This window comes from Mustela nivalis (assembly GCF_964662115.1).
Source record: "Mustela nivalis genome assembly, chromosome: 6".
Lineage (NCBI taxonomy): Eukaryota > Metazoa > Chordata > Mammalia > Carnivora > Mustelidae > Mustela > Mustela nivalis.
The window spans coordinates 47,632,186-47,651,936 of NC_139025.1; the positions used below are offsets into that span (position 1 = coordinate 47,632,186).

The window sequence follows — 19,751 nt, forward strand, 5'->3', positions numbered from 1 at the left end:
GAAATCACTGAACTCATACATTGAGATGAAGGGATGTGTTGTGATTTGCTCTATCACTCAGTTAATTGATATAATAAATGTGAGAAGAAATATCACAAGACATAATCTGATTTAACTGCCAGGGAAGGGTGAAAACCTACATTTTAGTTTAGTTTTTAAAGAAAAAATATTGTGGGCCAAAAGGACTTAAGGGATTTGAGCTGACTTTAAACCAACAGAGGGAATGTGAGACATCTTCATGGAACAACAGAGGATTTGTTAAAATAGTTTCAGGAATTAGTTAGGTTGGGGGAAGGGTGAGATAAAGTTGATTTCATTTAAAATTTCCAACCAAGTATATAGTATGTATGCTTCTGTGGAAGCAGAAACATCTTCAGTTCAGAGACATTTTCTTCAGAATGCTCAGGTAGCAATAAGCTGAATTTTCCTAAGTACTGGGCTTGGTATCCGCAATCTACTAGTAACCTTATTTCTGTGACATACTGTATTAAAAACACGGAACCTAGGAAAGTTTTTCAAAAATACTTAATTAGTTAAATTATTCTTCAAAATTAAGTATATTTTCACTCAGTTTAAAACTGACCTTAATTATATTTGGATTTGAAAGAAATTCCAGAGAATCAAAACTCTATTTGGTCAACTGACTTCTTTTTTTCATTTTTCATATTTTCATTTTCAGGGATACAACCAGTCTTTTGAGTTGTCAAAACACAACCAAAATAGGTGTAAAAATAATGTCACAGACAGCCAGGTGGGTAGAAAGGAGAAACAGCTGATTTCACTAATGGCCACAATACTGTCATTACCACCATTTGTAATTAATGAGTCAAAAGAAATAATCATTGGGGTGCCTGGGTGGCTCAGTGGATTAAGCCTCTGCCTTCGGCTCAGGTCATGATCCTAGGGTCCTGGGATCGAGCCCCGCATCGGGCTCTCTGCTCAGCAGGGAGTCTGCTTCCCTTCCTCTCTCTCTGCCTGCCTCTCTGCCTATTTGTGATCTCTGTCTGTCAAATAAATAAATAAAATCTTTAAAAAAAAAAAAGAAAAAAAAAAAGAAATAATCATTAAAAGAAAGGATATATTTTAGATCTGTTCAAGTGTATAACTTGACCTTACTACTTGTGTAATATCAAAGTTCCAATTTAAATTTATCATTGTTCTATTTTTAATGGTTTTAAAACAAATGCAAAAGTTGCTTTATACACAATACAAATCTAAATCTGCAAGATACTTAAAATTTTACTTTTACCATTATAAAATTACTTAGTAGGACCACTCAAATTCCACCCCAAATCAATCATTTTATTAATAAAAGAGCCATATCAAAAGTAATTTGTTTTGTCAATCATACCTCAATAAAACTGGACAAAAATAATTTGTTGAAAGACTTCTACTTTAAACTGTTGTGATGGATCAGAATATTCTGGGTAACCCTAAAATGAGTCAAAATGTTTACTTTAATGTTAATCTCATAATGTAATAGCATCCAGAACAATGCCTTTGATGCACTAGGCTCAATAAGGACACATCCTGAGAGAAAACTGCTTTCAAAGCATCATTTATAAATGAAACTGGGCCATTTTCTCACACCATACATAAAAATAAATTCAAAAATGGATTAATGACCTAAATTTAAGATCTAAAAACATAAAACTTCTAGAAGAATATCAAGATAGGCAGTAATTTCTCTGACGTTGACATTAGCAACATTTTCTGTTTCCTCAAGCAAGGGAAACAAAAGCATAAACTATTGGAACTACATCAAAATAAAAAGGCAACCTACTGAATAACTGAAAAGATTATCTGAAAAGGTTATCTGCAAATGATCTATCCAGTCATGGGCTAATATCCAAAATATATAAATAATTTATACAACCTGACACCAAAAACACCAAAATGATTGGATTAAAATGGGCAGAGGACCCGACTAGACAATTTTCCAAAGACAACATCCAGATGGCCAAAAGACACATGAAAAGATGGTCAACATCACTCACCCTCAGGGAAATGCAAATCAAAACCACAATGAGGTATCACCTTCCACCTGTCAGGATGGCTAGATTCAAAGAGAGAAGGGATAGCAAATGTTGGCAAGAATGTGAAGGAAAAAGAATCCTGGGGTCCTTGGGTGGCTCAGTGGGTTAAAGCCTCTGCCTTCGGCTCAGGTCATGGTCTCAGGGTCCTGGGATGGAGCCCTGAATCGGGCTCTCTGCTCAGCAGGGAGCCTGCTTCCTCCTCTCTCTCTGCCTGCTTTTCTGCTTACTTGTGATCTCTGTCTGTCAAATAAATAAATAAATAAAATCTTAAAAAAAAAAAAAAAAAAAAAACCCTGGTGAATGGAAGCTACTATGAGATACACAGGACTCTTCATTACAACTCTTCTCATTCCTGCTCATTAAGTATCTAGGCAGTATGTGCTAGAACTGAATTCTCCATCGAAGTGATCAGATTTTCCACTTCCGTGGTAGCACTGAATAATTACTGGGAGTGGGGAGCAGAGTTCTCCAGAATGCTCATACTGCATCTTAATCTCTCCTAAGCTGCCATATAGAGCACCGTTAACCCAGTAATGGAAACAAAAGGGATCTGTTAAAGGTAAAATGATCCCGTATAGTTTCTGCGTGTTGCTGGTGTGACCAAAAATTGATTATTCAGATGTCTAAAGTGACTTAAGAGTCACTGATGGAATGCAAGATTATGTTTTCTGAAATATCATGTCTCTGCCTATTCAGGCTGCTTTTAATTTTCTACATATATCGTATTTTTTAACCACTTAGAAACTTAAAATCTATGCCGCGTATACTAGAACACTAGAAAACAACATGCCTGATTAAAGAGTACTGTTTTTCTGTCATCTCAAGAAAAAGAAAAAGATGTGTAAGACTCTAGCCTTTTGACTGTACAGATCAAGAACACATACAGTGACACAACTATTCATTGGAACATCAATAAACACAAAGTAATTAAAATTTTCTATCCAGAAATCACACTTACCTCCAGCTTTAATGAAGTGCTTAGAAAAGTTTATTTTGTGCTTAGACTATTTTTCTAAAGCAACACAAAATTATTATACATCCAAACTCTGCAACAGTAGAATATTTAATATTCTAAAGGCAAGGCCTTTCAAGAAAACTGCTGTACATTATGATACTGTGTAAGTCTAATGAATTCACACAGAAGCAGAATCTAGACAAAAGAGGACATTACAGAAACTATTACATAATGGACAAGTGATTCACTCTGAGTTATGGTTTTCTCCCTTCTTGTAAATAATACAGTTCTTACTGCCACCCAGCACCCCTCCCCAATTTTGCTTTAAGGTAAAAATTCTGTGCTCTAACTCTCTATAAAGTAAAACCATACTAAATGTCCCATACTGCTGATGTGCCCAATTGTGAAATACAACACAATAAAAAGTACAGCAGAACACAGATTCTGTGTGTCCAAAATGTAAGAATGCTATGATTTTTTAAACAGCAAGCATATACAGACTTTGTAAAATTAAGAACTTTGTGAGGATGACTATACATTGAAAACATACACTAAACAATACTTTTTCCTGAGTAGAATGCTAACTTTATTTTATATCAAACTAATTTTCTATGAATTTTCAAAATGTAAAATATCAAGGCTTTTCCACAACATCAGATAAAAATCAGGAATGTTCACCTTCATATCAAAAAAAAAAAAAAAAAAGTTCAAGTAGAAGTTCAACAGAATGATATAAAATCTGAAATGGCCAAAATTTTAAATGATCGGTAGACAGCTCTTCAATTTTAAGGATCCCTCAGCCCACTTCGGTTTAAAACAACAAAAAAGGGCTATTTATTAAGAATGAAAAATATTTCCAGAAAATTATCCAATTTGGAAAATGAAAAATGTAATCCATGGTTAAGAAAAATACAAATTGTACACTGAACGGGGGGAACAAAAACGATAACCAATCTTTACAGGAATCAAGACAACACCATCGACTTATATAAAAACTTCCTAAATCAGTAGCATATCCTGTATTATCACATGTAAAAAACTGTAATTAAGCAAGGTAGTTTTTATTAGTTGCATAATCTAAAAATATGATGAAATTTTGGGCTCTATCTCTAAAACCACCAGAGTTGTCGCTGAAATACACATTTCTTGAGACAATGGGCAAAGTTCCCATTTATGGGAAATATGTTCTTTTTTTCACACAGTGAAACTGAGAAAAATTATACCAAATGAGAAATCTTTTTCTCCAAAGTAATCTCCTTAACTACCTCAATAATGCAGTGTTCGGGAAATGTAATTTTTCAACTCAGAAAACTTGGAACAGATTATTAAACAAACATACTGAAATCTTATTGCTTGGCACCACATTTTTCAAAAAATTAAAGAATTGTTTAAACCATCACTGCCATTTCTTAAATCCTATTTCAAACATTTTTATGCATTTTTACATAGTGCTACTTTTATTTTCTGAAGGTAGTCTGTTCAATCTAATGACAATCTAGACTGAACCCTGCAATGTACAAGCATGTCACAGTTTACTTCAAACCAAAAGAAATGTTCAATCTTCTCTTTTTGCCAAAATAATATTATGGTATTAATAAAAACCAACTAGGATTTATCTGTGGCCAATGAAGGACCCACAGAGCGTTGTCTTATAGCATTCTGTGCAAAGTCTTTGTTTGTTCCTTCTTTACTTCCTGCTTCCTCTTCTGAAACATCATCTTCATCATCCTCTTGTTCCTCCTCCACTTTTTGCAAAGGTTGAGATTCTGGTAATAATTTTTCTTAAAAATAAAGACCAGAGGGAATTAAGAGGTACAAACTTCCAGTTATAAAATAAGTAAGTCACTGAGATGAAAAGTACAACATAAGGAATACAGTCAGTAATAACATAACAACATTCACAGTGAGCATTTAAAAAAAAAAAAAAAGATCAAGACCAGAAATGTTTTTTGTTGTTGTTGCTATAACAGATTTGCATTAGCGTAAAATGAAGACATAATTCATATGCCCACAAACTGCTTTGCCACTTATTTATCAACCATAAGTTTAGATTTCCAAAAGGAAAAGTCATCTTTAAGAGTGACACCATCAAAACAAAAAGTGGTTAGGAAGATCCATTTTACTTACCAAATGCATTACAATTACCTGCCTGTTTATGAACCAAACTGAAATTAATAAATCAAAATTAATGCTATGAATGTGGATGCTGTAAGAACATGCACTGCATTCATTAGAACCACCTTAATTTGCTATTAAATCTTCCAGTGAACAAGTACACTGAAACAAACTCCAACACTATCCTTGTTTCAGTTCCCAGGCGAACAAGAATGAGACATTTACAACTGAAGGTTATATTCCCATCCAGGTTTTTTCCAGGGAGTTTCAGAAATGTTCTTCCTTACATACATAATCTCATTAAAATATAATTACAAATAATAAAATGTACAAATCTTAAGAGTACAGCACAATGAATTTTTAACTCTGTCCACACACACACATACCCTTTCCATTTTTTTAACAGGCCTATTGATAGTTCGCTTAAACTTAGAACATACCAGGTTACTAAGAGATACAGAACTGGACCAAGGAGCTTCAGCCTGTTCAATGATCCTAGACTGCCCCTAATCTTAGGCAATCTAGAAGAGAGTAGGGAGACGCAAGGGTGCAAGGCAGAAGAAAACATCAAAGTGATTACCACATGGTGAACAATCTGTTGTTTGGGCTGGCACCCCTCTTTCTGTTGGGTTAATAGCCCCTTCCCTGTACCACAGAGCATATAGTTGTGGTAAGCACCTGTTACAGTTCACAGTAGTGGTTCTCCACCAGGGATGATTTTGCCCCACTCCCGCCCCCACCCTACACCCCTGGCCAAAAGAACACTTAGCAATGTATGGAGATATTTTTGGTTGTCACAACTAAGAGGAGTGGTGGTATTTCCAACCAGCGGGATGCTGCCGAACATCCAACAATGTACAAAAGACAGTCTGTCACAAGAATTAACCAGCCCAAATGTGAGACGTGTGTCCAGGTTGAGAAACCCTGATTTACAGTGACTGTTCCAAACAAGTGAGCTCTTTACACTAGTAGAGTATACCACAATTTTTTAAAGATAGGCGGGTATAGTGGAAAAGTGTATCTCCTCCTTACTCTGGATTGTGAGCTTAATCATTTTACACGAAGGACTAAAAAGAGCCAAAAATGGAACAAGCTAAGGCACAGAAAACAAAGCAATTCAGAAACACAACATCTTAACATTTAAGCCCTAGGATCCAGCCATCTCTGCCCTCAGACTTCCTTGCTCCCTGAGGCAATAAAGTTCTATTTTGCTTAAAGCTGGACTGGGTTGGGTCTTTCCCTAGCAACTCAAAATCTAAGCTAAATACATCCTAGAAAACAACTTAAATCATGTGGCCTGCTATAGAAGGGGCGGTACCACACCGAACTGTGGTATCTATCAGTTGTGCCACAGATAACTTAAGAGACGAATTTGTTAAGGTTTTTCAAGTGATATTAAATGTACATTCACCAACTTTTAAATTGTCTTTTACAAAGTAATCTGTGCTTGCATTTCTTTCCCTACAGGTCACTGGCTCTTGCTGGATAAAATGATTCCTTCCTCTGTATATGTCCTTTTCGGTATTGACGTAATGATCGAAGAAATGAAAAGATAATCTGTAAGTTATCAGCAATCTCCACTGACTTCATTTCACGAGTCCTGACCTCAATAAATCCTAAATCATGAAAGGCAGCACAATGAAAATGTCATGCCAACAGTCTAATTTAGGCCCTAATCTCCACTCTGTCACTTCTGTGTGACCCTGGAAAAATATTTCATCTCTCTGAGCCTTACTTTCTTCAACCACAAAAAGGAAAGAGTATCATTTATGAAATCCAGAGTTACAGGAAAGTGAAAGGGATTGCGCAATGTGAAAGTTCTTTATAAACAGCAAAGAGGGGGGCTTCTATAACACTGTAATTTTCAAGATTAAATGCAGGTTTGAGAGGCTATTATACTAAGACAGACATCAGTAAATACTTCTAATTATATAAACTCATCTTGTAGTACCATGTCAATGCCACTCCTAAATCAGCTACGGGAATTACTTTTCCCAATATCCTACCGTAAAAACAGACTTGGCTAACATGCAAAGAAAAATCTTCAAATGTGGTCATTATAATAATGAATGACTTCAAGAGCAGAATATATTCAACTTCTTCTGATTCAAGTATACTCAAATGGATCCAGGAATATGATGGCTCAAATAAAATGACATCAGATCAATGTCATTAAATATCTACAAGTTATATGCAATGTTAAAATTTTCTACATCATAAAAGCCAAGAAAATAACTGTTTCAAAATCCACCAGGCTGTCATTCTTACATGAAATAAATATTTCCCTGTCCCTTCCAATATAACCTATCATTCCACATTTAGAACACTAAGCTAGAAGGGCAACCTGTTAGAGCTGTGATTGTATTCACAGAAATGAACAGGATTACAGTGAATAAAAAATAAACACTAAAAAACATACTTACTGGAAGGGTATGGCTGTGGTCTGCGCCTTTTTGAAGGAAAAAGGCAATCTGCCACAAATATCATACACTAAAAAAACAAACAGAAGACATCTCAATGTATGTGACAGAGCTAGTATAACTATATTAAATTATCAGATGTAAAGGATTTTTTCCTAGTACTCTGAAAAACTAAATACTTACAAGTCCTAGTAGTAGTCCTGAAAGCAGAGTTGCTAAAGCAAAAACTGCATATGATCCCCAAACTGGTAATCCAAGGTCTTCAATAAAATAGTTATGGCAAGTCTAAAATGAAAATTAAAAAAATAAACTAAAAACCTGGTTGTTTAAAATAAAGGGGTGGTGCCAAAAATGTTAAGAATAGAAATAAAACTTTAGCCCATACCCGGATCCACATAGAGAGCTGAAAGAGTGCAGACATACTGCTCATCCTGAAAGAAAGGAGAGAGCCCTGAGAAACTGAGTAAATCGCACAGCTTTGAAGCAGAACGTGTGTGTATCTATACCTTCCCTTCTGGGTAAATTTCTATAATTTCTCTGACATGATAGATTTTATTGCTAGTGTTAATCAAGATTAGTGATGCATCAGTGATTTCAAGCCTGTATTAAAAAGTCTCATTAATGAAAATTAACAGTTCTTGAATTGTTGTCACTATGTGATGTCCTCATAAATAAAACACTTGGTAACTTTTTTCCTTTTCCCTATTGCTTTGCCGTTAGACTTTCACCTGATGATTTCTCCAATATACTCTGAATAACAGCTTACAAGCTCTATGGAGCCAGTTAGAGTCAAGTGTACTGTAAGCCAATGGCAACTCTTATTGATCCTTAAAATTCTTCAAAAAATGACCAGAAGAGGGATTCTGAAGGAAGAACTGGGAGCACTTGTGGAACTAATCCTTGAATTAACCCCCTTTTGTATTACAATTAAATAAAACTTATAATACATTAGTTTGATATAGCTTAATGATATACAAAGAAATTACACAGGAAATAAATACTAATAATATAAATAAAAATAATTATTATTTTCACATAAACCCAAGTAGTTTAGATGGGCAGTTAGAAACGTATGCTCGAGAACTAAAAGGGTTTGTGGGGTCCCAACTGTTTCCCCTCTGGTGCAGGTGTTGCTACCAACACATAAACTAATTCACACCTAAGCGAAAGTTCCTGTACGCAGGATCACCTAACCCATTGCCCATCATTGGGGGGGGTGACCATAGTAACACTTGAAAATACCTTTTATTTGGTCCACCAAGACAAAAGACATGGACTGCTGAATCCCTGAGGATTCAACAAAGACTTACAAGCAACCCCTTCTTCTACTGGAGAAGGGAAGAATCATTTATGAGATTTCAAATTAACAAAGTCAGTTGCATTTCGTTCAACATAAAAAAGTGATTCAATCATATTCCTTCTTTTGTTTAAATTGCAAAATGGGAAGAGGAACAAGGAACTGAAACAAAGCACTACGTAGCCTCACTACAGTCAGCACTAATTAGGCTCTATCAGGAATATTAGGTGCCTTAACTGGGTTGGCCTGGTGGTTCAGTAGGCGGAATTCAGACAAATACAGGACAATTCAATTCAGATTCTCACAGGAAGAAAGATGTAAGGAAAAGGTGCTAAAGACAAAATTCTATTTCAATATACTGTATATGGATCATCTTTCCTCCATTCCCAGAATCCAGAGCATTTTTCTCTCTTAGACCATTGTGTAACAACCCCCCCCCCATCCTCTAAGAGCAAGTGTGGTGAGAAGATAGGAAGAGATAGCTTAATCACACCAGCATGAGTCCATGAGGACCTCAGCAAAACTCAGTTATTTCTAGATGTCTCTCAAAAACCTGTGAGGCCTTACACCCCAACAGGTAACAGGAAATATGCTAGCTGTCTCCAATTCTTACTACTCCATATATCTAGCTATATATATTAAGCCCAGTGGTTACTCAGGCCATTAGGATCACTATTCATCCATACATTCATTCAACAAAAAATTATTTTTTTGACTACCCATTCAGATGGGTAGAATAATTCAATCACATTAAGAACTGAAATCTAAAGGTAGCAAGAGGAGGTATATGTTTAAAACTTCTTATTTCAGTATTAAGCTCAAATGATAACTTTACCCATCATACTGCTCAGGACGATTGATTAGTTTCTGATGATAGAAATGACCATAATCCTCAGTTTGTTTTGTGAGATTAAGAGTCACTTATGGTTTGTGGGTTGTTGGGGGCGGGGGGGCGGTTGGGAGAAGGGAGGTGGGGTGATGGACATTGGGGAGGGTATGTGCTTTGGTGAGTGCTGTGAAGTGTGTAAACCTGGCGATTCACAGACCTGTACCCCTGGGGATAAAAATATATTATATGTTTATAAAAAATAAAAAATTAAAAAAAAAAAATGACCATAATCCACAGAGCTAAAATATTCCTGAAAAGCCTTTCAATTCTAGTGAATTCCTCCTTTTAGCTTAACAAGGATCAAAGTATTTTTGTCTCAGAGGAGAAAAAAACTAAAAATATCACAGCAAATATGAATGTACCTTAAGGGTCCAAGAATTAAAACCCACTATATATGCTTTATTTCTACAAAATGTAACTGGTCCAGTTAATTCTGAAATAAATAAAAGAAAAATCCTCATACTTACAGAACAGAACCTGGACCAAACCATGATGAAACAGGTTCAATACTCTTCCACTCTTTCTCGCTGATAAAGTTTATGAAGTCCTTCTTAGTTCTTGGGCCCTGATAGCGCCTAAATTCACCATCTTTACAACTAAAGAGGACCAGAATCACGTATTAAACAGAACCAAATAAATAAACTTTGTATTTGTTTTGCTATTTTTAACCTCATTTTACAATCAATCCTTATATTCAAAATCATTAATAATGCACAAGTAACAAATTAAACTAATTGCACTCATAACATCTTAGCTCCAAATTTATTTAAACAAGGTTATAAACAATCATAAGCCTTCAGACTAGTCTTACCTTTCCAAATAATAAAACAATGAAATAATAAATCAATTATATCTCAATAAATGTGTGATGCCCTTATAAAAGAATGACTATGAAAAAGTTGTTAGAACAGTGTCTGCACTTATTAATTACTAGTTACTTCTAAGTATATAGGTTAAAAAATTTAAGGCATTTTTCTGGTATTTTCAGCCCTAATAACATCATCTTAACCATGCTACTTTAAATTACTGGAGGTATCTGATCGTATTTCCCTTCCTATTTCAGTCATTCTACTCTACAGTCTACTTTGCATTCTTCCTGACAGCCCCCTCCTTCCTTCCCATTCCCTGTGTATGGAGTTCTCATAGGTTCAAAAATGCTCTCTCTACTCTTACATCTTCACTATTTCCAAACTACCCTCAATAATACTGCCAGTCTAATCCTATAGAATACTTCTCTCTTTATCACATAAGTGCAAAAACTTTCAAGAGCTCCCTACTACCTATAGTCATTCAGAGTCAAAGACCACAAAAAAGCCCCCCCACCCCCAAAAAAACTTTTTGTAAAGGCAATGGCATTTGAGCTGTTTTTGAAAAATAGGTAGAAGTTCAACAGGCAAAAGAACAGGCATGATAAACAATGTAAGCTAAAGAAAGGACAGGAAATTCCAGGTAAGTTCAGGGGATGTTAAGAACTAAGAAGGAAGATGATAAAAATAATCAGCACCAGTTAATGATGTTTCTCCACATCAGGACATGTGGAGAAAAGGACTGAGTGAAAAAGGACAGTAATACTTATGGTGACATAAACAGACACAAAGGGAGTAGGGAAGAATACAAAGGTAGAGGGAAACAGGCATTAACATGAAAATAAAAAAGATGACCAAAAAAAAGGTGCTATAAACACACAAAGAATTGCCAGCTTGCTTTCATATTTGAAATGAGAAGTACCTCCTGGCATTCAACTCACCAGCTAGATGAACTTTAAGGTATCAGACAGGTACAGGCATACCTTGGTGGTATCACAGTCCCACCCCAGTAAAACAATTATCACAATAAAGCAAGTCACAAGACTTTTTGGTTGCCGAGTACATGTAAATATTTACTATATTATAGTCTATTAAGAATGCAATCGCATTATATCTTTAAAAAAAAAAGTATATTCCTTCATTTAAAAATATTTTATTGCTAAAAAATGTAAACCATCATCTAAGTTTTCACCAAGCTGTAATCATGGGCCACCATAAGAAACAGAGTAATGAAAAAGTTTGAAATACTGCAAGAATTACCAAAATGTGACACTGAGAAACAAAGTGAGCAAATGCTGCTGGAAAAATGGTGGATAGACTGGCTTGATACAAGGCTGCCACAAATCTTCAATCTGTAAAAACTGCAGTATCTGGGAAGCACAATAAAATGAGGTATGCCTGCACAGAATGGAGATTTCCTATCCCCAGTTTATTAGACAAATTCAAACTAAAAGATCTGATACTAGAAACTACATAATCTTGCTCATTCCAATTTAGCACTGTCATTTCACCTACTACTGTCCGAAGACTGAGCTACAGCCCTTTCTTAGCCAATTTTTGAACATACCATGTCCCTATTTATGACCATTCATGAGATTATTCAAAGGATGGAACGCTTACTTCTGTAATCTTTTGAAAATTCAGGGTTGTGTTCACATCCCCATTTCTCCAGGAACCACCCTAAACCCAGTGTTTTTTTTTTTTCCCTCACCAAGCTTTCTACAGGACTTAACACAACTCTGGGCACATAATCATTTATTATGCTATATGGTATCACACCATTTCATGTGAACACCCTCCAAAATAATTACAAAGTTCTGAGACCAGGGACAGTTTGATACCTCATCCATCCACCAAAAGACACCTAGGATAGCGCTAAGAGCAAAATGAGCCTTACTGAATATAATGCTCTTTAAACATGATCCAGGCCAGAGGCCTACTATTCTCATTATACTATGATGCATCCTTCTCCATAACAAAGAATCTTCAAATACTTACTGATAAATAGTAGGAAGAGCAGTTATGATAAATCGTCCACTCAGCCCTAAAAATGATAAAGATTAAAAATAAATACAAGAAAGAACACACAACAGATTTTATATGAGCCAACAATCACTACTTAAAAGTTGATTCTAGGGGTGCCTGGGTGGCTCAGTGGGTTAAAGCCTCTGCCTTCAGCTCAGGTCATGATCCCAGGGTCCTGGGATCGAGCCCCACATCGGGCTCTCTGCTCAGCAGGGAGCCTGCTTTCCCCTCTCTCTTTGCCTGCCTCTCTGTCTACTTGTAATCTCTGTCTGTCAAATAAATAAATAAAATCTTAAAAAAAAAAAAAGTTGATTCTGAATTATTTAAATACTAATAGGGAAAGCATATGAAATTATCCCTAAAAACAGCTGAGCTTTGTAACAATGAAAAAAAATCCCAATTACATACTGAAAGCAACTTTAAAAAAAAATGAACACTATTGTATATTATCTCAACTAAAAGTACATAAAAGTTTGACTACTTAAGTGATCTGAATATGTATTTATTAACATTTGGTCATTTATACCACTGTATGATAAGACTACTAGCGATAAGTAATGGGGAAGCACAATTTAATAGTAGTCTTAGAAACATCTAAAATCAAATGAAATTGCATTTGAAATTCGAAAAACAAAGGCAGAGTCAAACGTTTGTTAAAGATGGAGAATATTTTGGGGCGCCTGGGTGGCTCAGTGGGTTAAAGCCTCTGCTTTCAGCTCAGGTCATGATCTCAGGGTCCTGGGATCGAGCCCTGCATCGGGCTCTCTGCTCGGCAGGGAGCCTGCTTCCTCCTCTCTGCCTGCCTCTCTGCCTACTTGTGATCTCTGTCAAATAAATAAATAAAATCTTTTAAAAAAAAAATGGAGAATATTTTGAACCTTTTATAAGATGAGTAACAAAAAAAAAATTAGCCATGTGTTAGGCAATAACTTAAGTAACGATTAATCTATGCCTCAGTTTTCTTATCTGTAAAATGGGGATATTACCTACCCCGCAAGGTTATATGGGATTATACAGGATAAATGCAAAACACTCGGAGCAGTATCTGTACTAGGTAAGTGCTCAATAAACTTTAGCTATTATTGCCATCTGGGGTGGGAACAGAGTCAACAATCTAGGTTTACTGTGACCAAGAGCAAGTATGATGAGGTTGGCCTAAGAAAGAAGTGTCCTTAAGAACAGGCCTGCCACTTATTCAGGAGTATGCCTGACTCCTCAACCATGATTAAAATATACAACCATTTATTAAAAGCATGTCCTCAAATCACAGGTATTAAATTTGAAACCCAGTTCAGAAATTCGGATCACTCGTCAGGGAACATGATCTTGGCTCTACACAGAACCTCAACCAGATTCTTATTCTGAAGCTTGGTATAGATGCAAATGATGGCTTGGCATCCACAGTACTCTAGGACTTCTTAAAGGCATCTTACACGCTAATCTGGGCCCTGGGATACAAAGGAAAGAAAGATCAGGGGCAGTTAAATGGGCAAGAATGGGGAGAGGGTAATGTTTCCAAGGTCCCTTAGAGCAACACATAAAAGGAATGAGCTGCATATACAACCACAGACCTGCTTTCTACAGCCACTGCACAAGGATCCCTCCTCAGAGAGGTGGGTGAGTCAGCTTAAGTAGTACAATTATGTTTTCAAAACCTAATGAAATGTAGTTAAGACCAAGTGATGTGGCAAACAGGATGAACTTATGAACCCAATCTGCAAAGACTAACCACAGACCTACAGTACCTGGCTGCTCTGTGACATCCACTTTTGCAACATTGACCTCAAGATCTTCTCCCCATTCAGCAAAATTTTCCCATTCCGGTTGAAGATTCTGACAAGCAGGACACCATGGAGCGTAACTGAGAAACAGAACAGAAAAAAAGTTAAGCACTCTAATATGATCATATGGAGATAAAAATTCTAAGTGTATAGTTCATGAAGAATATTTTATACAAAAACAAGATAGCAAAGTGACTAATTTTGTGAAGATGAAAAAGTTTCAACTGTGGGTATAACATTCTGGAAATCAAAATTAAATGATAACGCTAATCACAGAAAAATAATTCTGAGAGTAAGTTCTTAAGCCACAAAAATTAGTTCCTAAGTCCACATGCAAAACAGCTCTTTAAAAACCTATGAATTTCTCAGGGTCCCTGAGTGACTGAGACAGTTAAGTGTCTGCCTTCAGCTCAGGTCATAATCCCAAAGTCCTAAGATCAAGCCATGCATCAGTCTCCCTGCTCAGCAGAGGGGAGTCAGCTTCTCGCTCTGCCCCTTCCCAGACATGTGCTCTTTCTCTCAATTAAAACAAAATCAAAAACAAAACCGAAACCTTTGAATTTCTCCCTAAGTATGTGGCCACCAGAAACCTCAAAATCAAATTTGGAGTTCACTGGTTTTAACAATTTGCACTACAGGAGTCACACACAGGAAAAATAGAAGTGCCCAGGGCTGAGGTGAACAAGGAAATGCACGGCCCTACTTAAGAGGGGAACCATCACTCAGCAAGACCATCAGGAAGGGAATTATAGCTAGGTAGCAGCTCTATCTTATTTAAAAGAAGCTGAAAATCTCCATTTTTATGTAAAAATGCTACCTCAAAACTTAACCCAGACACAAACACTAGGCAAGCCAAACAAAATTCCTTTGGCCAGCCCTGGGTCAGCCAGTTTCTAAGACCTCAGGTTTACAAATCTATGGGTAAGTTTATTAGCTTTTTAATTACTCCTCTGATATTCCACATCTTTCAAGGCCCTGATTTCTCTCTAGGGTTTTATTCTTCACTTTATTGTATATCATCTTCTAATTTGCCTGTTTTTTTTTTTTAATGGAACCAAGAAGAATAAAGTGAGTACTTGTTGAAAACAAGAGTACAGTTTCTAGATTTCATTATATTTGAACTTATTTTATGAAAATAGAATTCCTAAAAGTAACTGGCGCTATAAAACAAGACTAGTACCATACATAAAAGTCCAAATCCTTAACAAGAGATTATATTTCATTGTAAGTATCTCTGTAAAAAAAACTGATCAGGATGGATGTAATGCAAATAACAAACTTGTAATAAGAGCAGACTATCAACAGGACTAGTACCGGGCTCTGTTTTCAGGTTCCTTTTGTTCTTAGATGATTTTAAAGTCTTAACCTCAAACTCAGAAAGCTAAAGGAAAAAAAGAATCGGTATATTCTAATTTCACAGAGCAGTTCTAAATTCAAATCTAATAAATTTTTTACCACTGTATAGTTTGATCAAATGAGCTAAAAAAAAAAAAAAAAAATTCATGCATTACTTGAATAAGCTAAATTTAAAAAACCTCATGTAGGGGCGCCTGGGTGGCTCAGTGGGTTGAAGCCTCTGCCTTCGGCTTGGGTCATGGTCCCAGGGTCCTGGGATCAAGCCCCGCATCAGGCTCTCTGCTCGGCGGGGATCCTTCCTCCTCTCTCTCTGCCTGCTTCTCTGCCTGCTTCTCTGCCTACTTGTGATCTCTGTCTGTCAAATAAATAATTAAAATCTTAAAAAAAAAAAAAAAACCTCATGTATTACTTGACTATATTTTGCATATAAATTCATAATCACTATTGTTTAATATTCATGAAACTATGAATATTTTATTGACACAAGCTAAAACAAGTTATTCACGACAACAAAAACCCAATGTTGTCTCTGATTAGATTTCCTCTCTCCTGTAGCTTCAATGGTGTCTGAAAATTCATTTCACTAAGTTACAGATTATGTGCACACTACATAAACATTTTTCCCTATCTTTTCCCCCATATAAATGTTCGTGCCTTTTCGATTTTATGACTCGATAGAGTTATTGATTTGGCCTTTTGCACTCTCCTTTAGGAACATCCACCTCCATCCATTAACTGGCAACCCAAGCATACAGAAAAACACTCACTGAACTCTGTTAAAGAAGGGGGCTGTTCTAACAATTATTGCATACCTACTCTTGGGCTTTGAAAACAGAAAGGAAGCCAGTATTGCCATACTGGGCCAGATTAATGATGCCTTTAGGTATTTCTCTCACTTGTAGAAAGAGGAAAATAATACCCATCTTACAGAATTTGTAGAGAATTAAATAGGATAATGTATAGAAAGTGGTTAGCAGTGTTTAGTACAGTTAACACTCAGTAGTGGTGTTTGTATCAGTAATACCACCACCACCAATTTAGCAACTATAGCAAAAGCAGGCGGTTTATTTTCTACCTATGCAGAAGAGACATTATAAGAGAATCCCCGGAAATATAGGATTTCCTCTGAAAAGTAAGTGATGACCCGGTGGTCTTAAGAGTTTATAATCACACTCATACATTTATTTTTTAAAGCAGTATCACTTGGAGGTAAGAGTAACAATCCAGGATACTCAGTACTTTGCAAAAACACACATCCAAAGGAAAACTGAGATGCGGAGAAAGAGAAAAGAAAATTTAACAATAACCCAACTTGAATTTACTCAGTACCTTAAATAAAAATATACCCAATCTATAAAATAAAAAAGGAGTCTCAAATTCCTTTAAATGGAGTTTTAAAGGATAATTAGACAAAAAGAGAAGCGAGGTTCAGCTCAATTTCCTGTTTTGTAAAGTCTGATATAAGGTAAGTCTATTAGATTGTGAAGAATCATTCTAAAATAAGTAACTGTATAGAAACTAGTCAAACGAGCCACCTCCACCCCCAAATTCATGAGCAGCTGAGTGAATTCCAAGTTGAACGCCGTCTTTTAGGCGCTAAAAACAAAACTACGGTGCACATTTTAGAAGAAACTTCATATTCCCCGGTAAGAAACGAGGAGGGGGTGGGACCAAGCTGATCCGAAGAGGAGTTAAAGGATCTGAAGAATCAGGGACGCCTGCTCCACGGCTCGAAGCGGAGTACTGGAGAACCTGGGACCCGCAGGAGGCGGTGAATGCAGGTGAAGTGGGGTGTCCAGACTCGGATCTAGGACACTGGCATTCCGGCCCACCGAGGGGACCCGAGACAACGGTCCCACACTCACAATTCTATCATCCACTCTCCTTGCAGCAACTCTTTCCAATTCTCGTCCGTAATGATGCGCACGTCGCTCCGCCGCCCGTGGGTCCAAGGAGCCCCCCAAAGCAAGAGCAGCATCATTGCCACGGGAACCACGGGACTCCCGGAGGGCGTCATACTGCAGCTCTCCCACCCAACAGCAAGCGCGGCAGCCCCCACCTCCGCGCAGCCGCTCCTCACTTCCGCCCTCACGAGCTTATCTGCTCATGCGCCTGACCGCGCGGTCAGCGCGCACGCGCGCGCGTTCTTGGGAACTCTCAATGCGCATGACGAGGTCGGGTCCTAGTGAGTTGGGTTTGTGGAAAAGCGGGAAGCGCGCCTATCCCTAGTGCGCATGACAGAAAAGCGGTCTCTTCCCACCGCCTCATGAGCCCCAGTACTTTTGGGAAGGGGAAGAGCAAGCAGGGGGCGTGGCGTAGGAAATGGGGAGGGGCTTCGGAGACGACTGGCTTTAAAACTGCTTCAGCATTTTGGCGCCAAATAATTGGTATTCATACTTACCCAAGCCGATTGGTAAGTTTACACAGTTTCCAGTTAACTGCCCTTCAGAGCTTTCATTTGCTTCTTTCGAAAACTTTTGTAGTAAAACTAATGAATGTTGGACGCTTGGGTGGCTCAGTCGGTTAAGTGGCTGCCTTTGGCTCAGATCAGGATCTCGGAGTTCTGGGATCAAGCCCCGCCCTGGGACCCCTGCACCGCGGAGAGCCTGCTTCTCCCTCTCCCTGCTGCTCTGCCTACTTGTGCTTTTTCTCTATCTCTCTAATAAATACATAAAATCTTAAGAAAAAAAACTAATGAATGTTTATGTAAATCAAAGTATTGGTTTACTTCTGGGGGATTGCAGACTGGAAAGGTGCACAAGGGAAACTTAGGGGATGCTTTTCACATTCTTTAACTTGGTCTCAACAGTTGGTTACACGAGCGTGCACATAAAAAACCATCAAGTCGTACATGTTGAGATGAGTGCACTTTATGCCTTTAAGATGTATGTTGTCCCTCAGTTTGTTTTTAAATGTAGTAGTTGCAGAGATGCGACATCTGAAATTCAAAACACATAGGCTTATAATATTTGATATTTTTTTTTCTCTGAAGCATTTGTAAATGCAAATTCAAATGAAAATGTGCACTGTCTTTAGAAAGTACTAGTCAAAGGACAGTCTTTGTCAGTAGATCTCCTCACCTCATATTCTTGCCTAAACTCACTCCAGTTGGCTGACTTCCTCACGCCTCCTTCCACTGAAAGGCACTTTCTAGGACACTAGTGATCTGCATGTTAACAAAGCTGATTATTTCTTCTCAGTATTCATCTTACTCCACTAGTCAGCAGAATTCTACAGTCCCCACACTTGAAGCTGGTTTACTGTCTTCCGTCAGTAGAGCCTCACCTTGATTGTTTTTTTTCTCCTTCCTCACTAGTGGCTGCTTCTTGGCTGGTCCTCCTCTATGTGATTCTAGTTATCGGCTTGCCCCAGGATGCTGTACTGGCCCTTCCTTATCCTTGTATCCACACACTGCTCCAGGTAACCTCTGTCTGGTTGTATACCTGTCATTCCTGCTCTGACCCTTCTGGGAACTTTGGACATATGTATTCAACTCTTTGCTGGACAGCTCTTGGATATCAAATAGGTGGTTTAAACATAACATGAACAAAAAAATAAAATTCTTGATTCTCCCTCTCCTAGACTTCCATCTCAGTAAAGAGCCCCAAGGATCATCAGGTTCCTCAAGACAAAAATTTACATTTTAGTTCTTTGTTGTTTTCTCTCTTTACCATGTCCTCCATCAGCAAGTCCCAAAAACTCGATCTCCAAAACATAGCCTGAAGCTGAGCACCAATTCCATCTCCACAGCCAACACCCTAGTCCAAGATTCTATCATCTCTTCCTTCTACTATGATGATAGATTCCTAACTGATCTCCCTGTGTCCTCTCTTGCTTCTCTAAATAAGATCAAGACATTTTTCTTTAAAACCCTCCAAGTGCTTCCCACTTTATTTAAAATTAAGTCCAAACTTATTAAACTCATTACTATCACTGAAGAAGTCCTACATGATATGAAACCAGCCCAACCTCTCCTTTTACCCTGCTACACTCCAGTGGTTCCCTGAAGATGCCAGACTTATCCCACACTAGAGAATTGGCATTGGATGTTCCCTCTACCTACACTACTTA

The 19,751-nt window shown here is 37.4% G+C and overlaps 1 protein-coding gene across 1 annotated transcript; it reads right to left on the reverse strand.

Annotated features, from left to right (window-relative positions):
- Positions 1-3,001: 3,001 nt before the first annotated feature.
- TMX1 (thioredoxin related transmembrane protein 1) lies at positions 3,002-17,772 on the reverse strand. Its single transcript, XM_082735183.1, has 8 exons — positions 17,546-17,772; positions 14,289-14,404; positions 12,517-12,562; positions 10,180-10,308; positions 7,912-7,957; positions 7,710-7,811; positions 7,530-7,596; positions 3,002-4,772 (listed from the first exon to the last, which is right to left on the reverse strand). Exons 1-8 carry the CDS (start codon positions 17,695-17,697, stop codon positions 4,597-4,599), a joined length of 834 nt encoding a protein of 277 aa, XP_082591309.1. The 5' UTR covers positions 17,698-17,772; the 3' UTR covers positions 3,002-4,596.
- Positions 17,773-19,751: the final 1,979 nt, after the last annotated feature.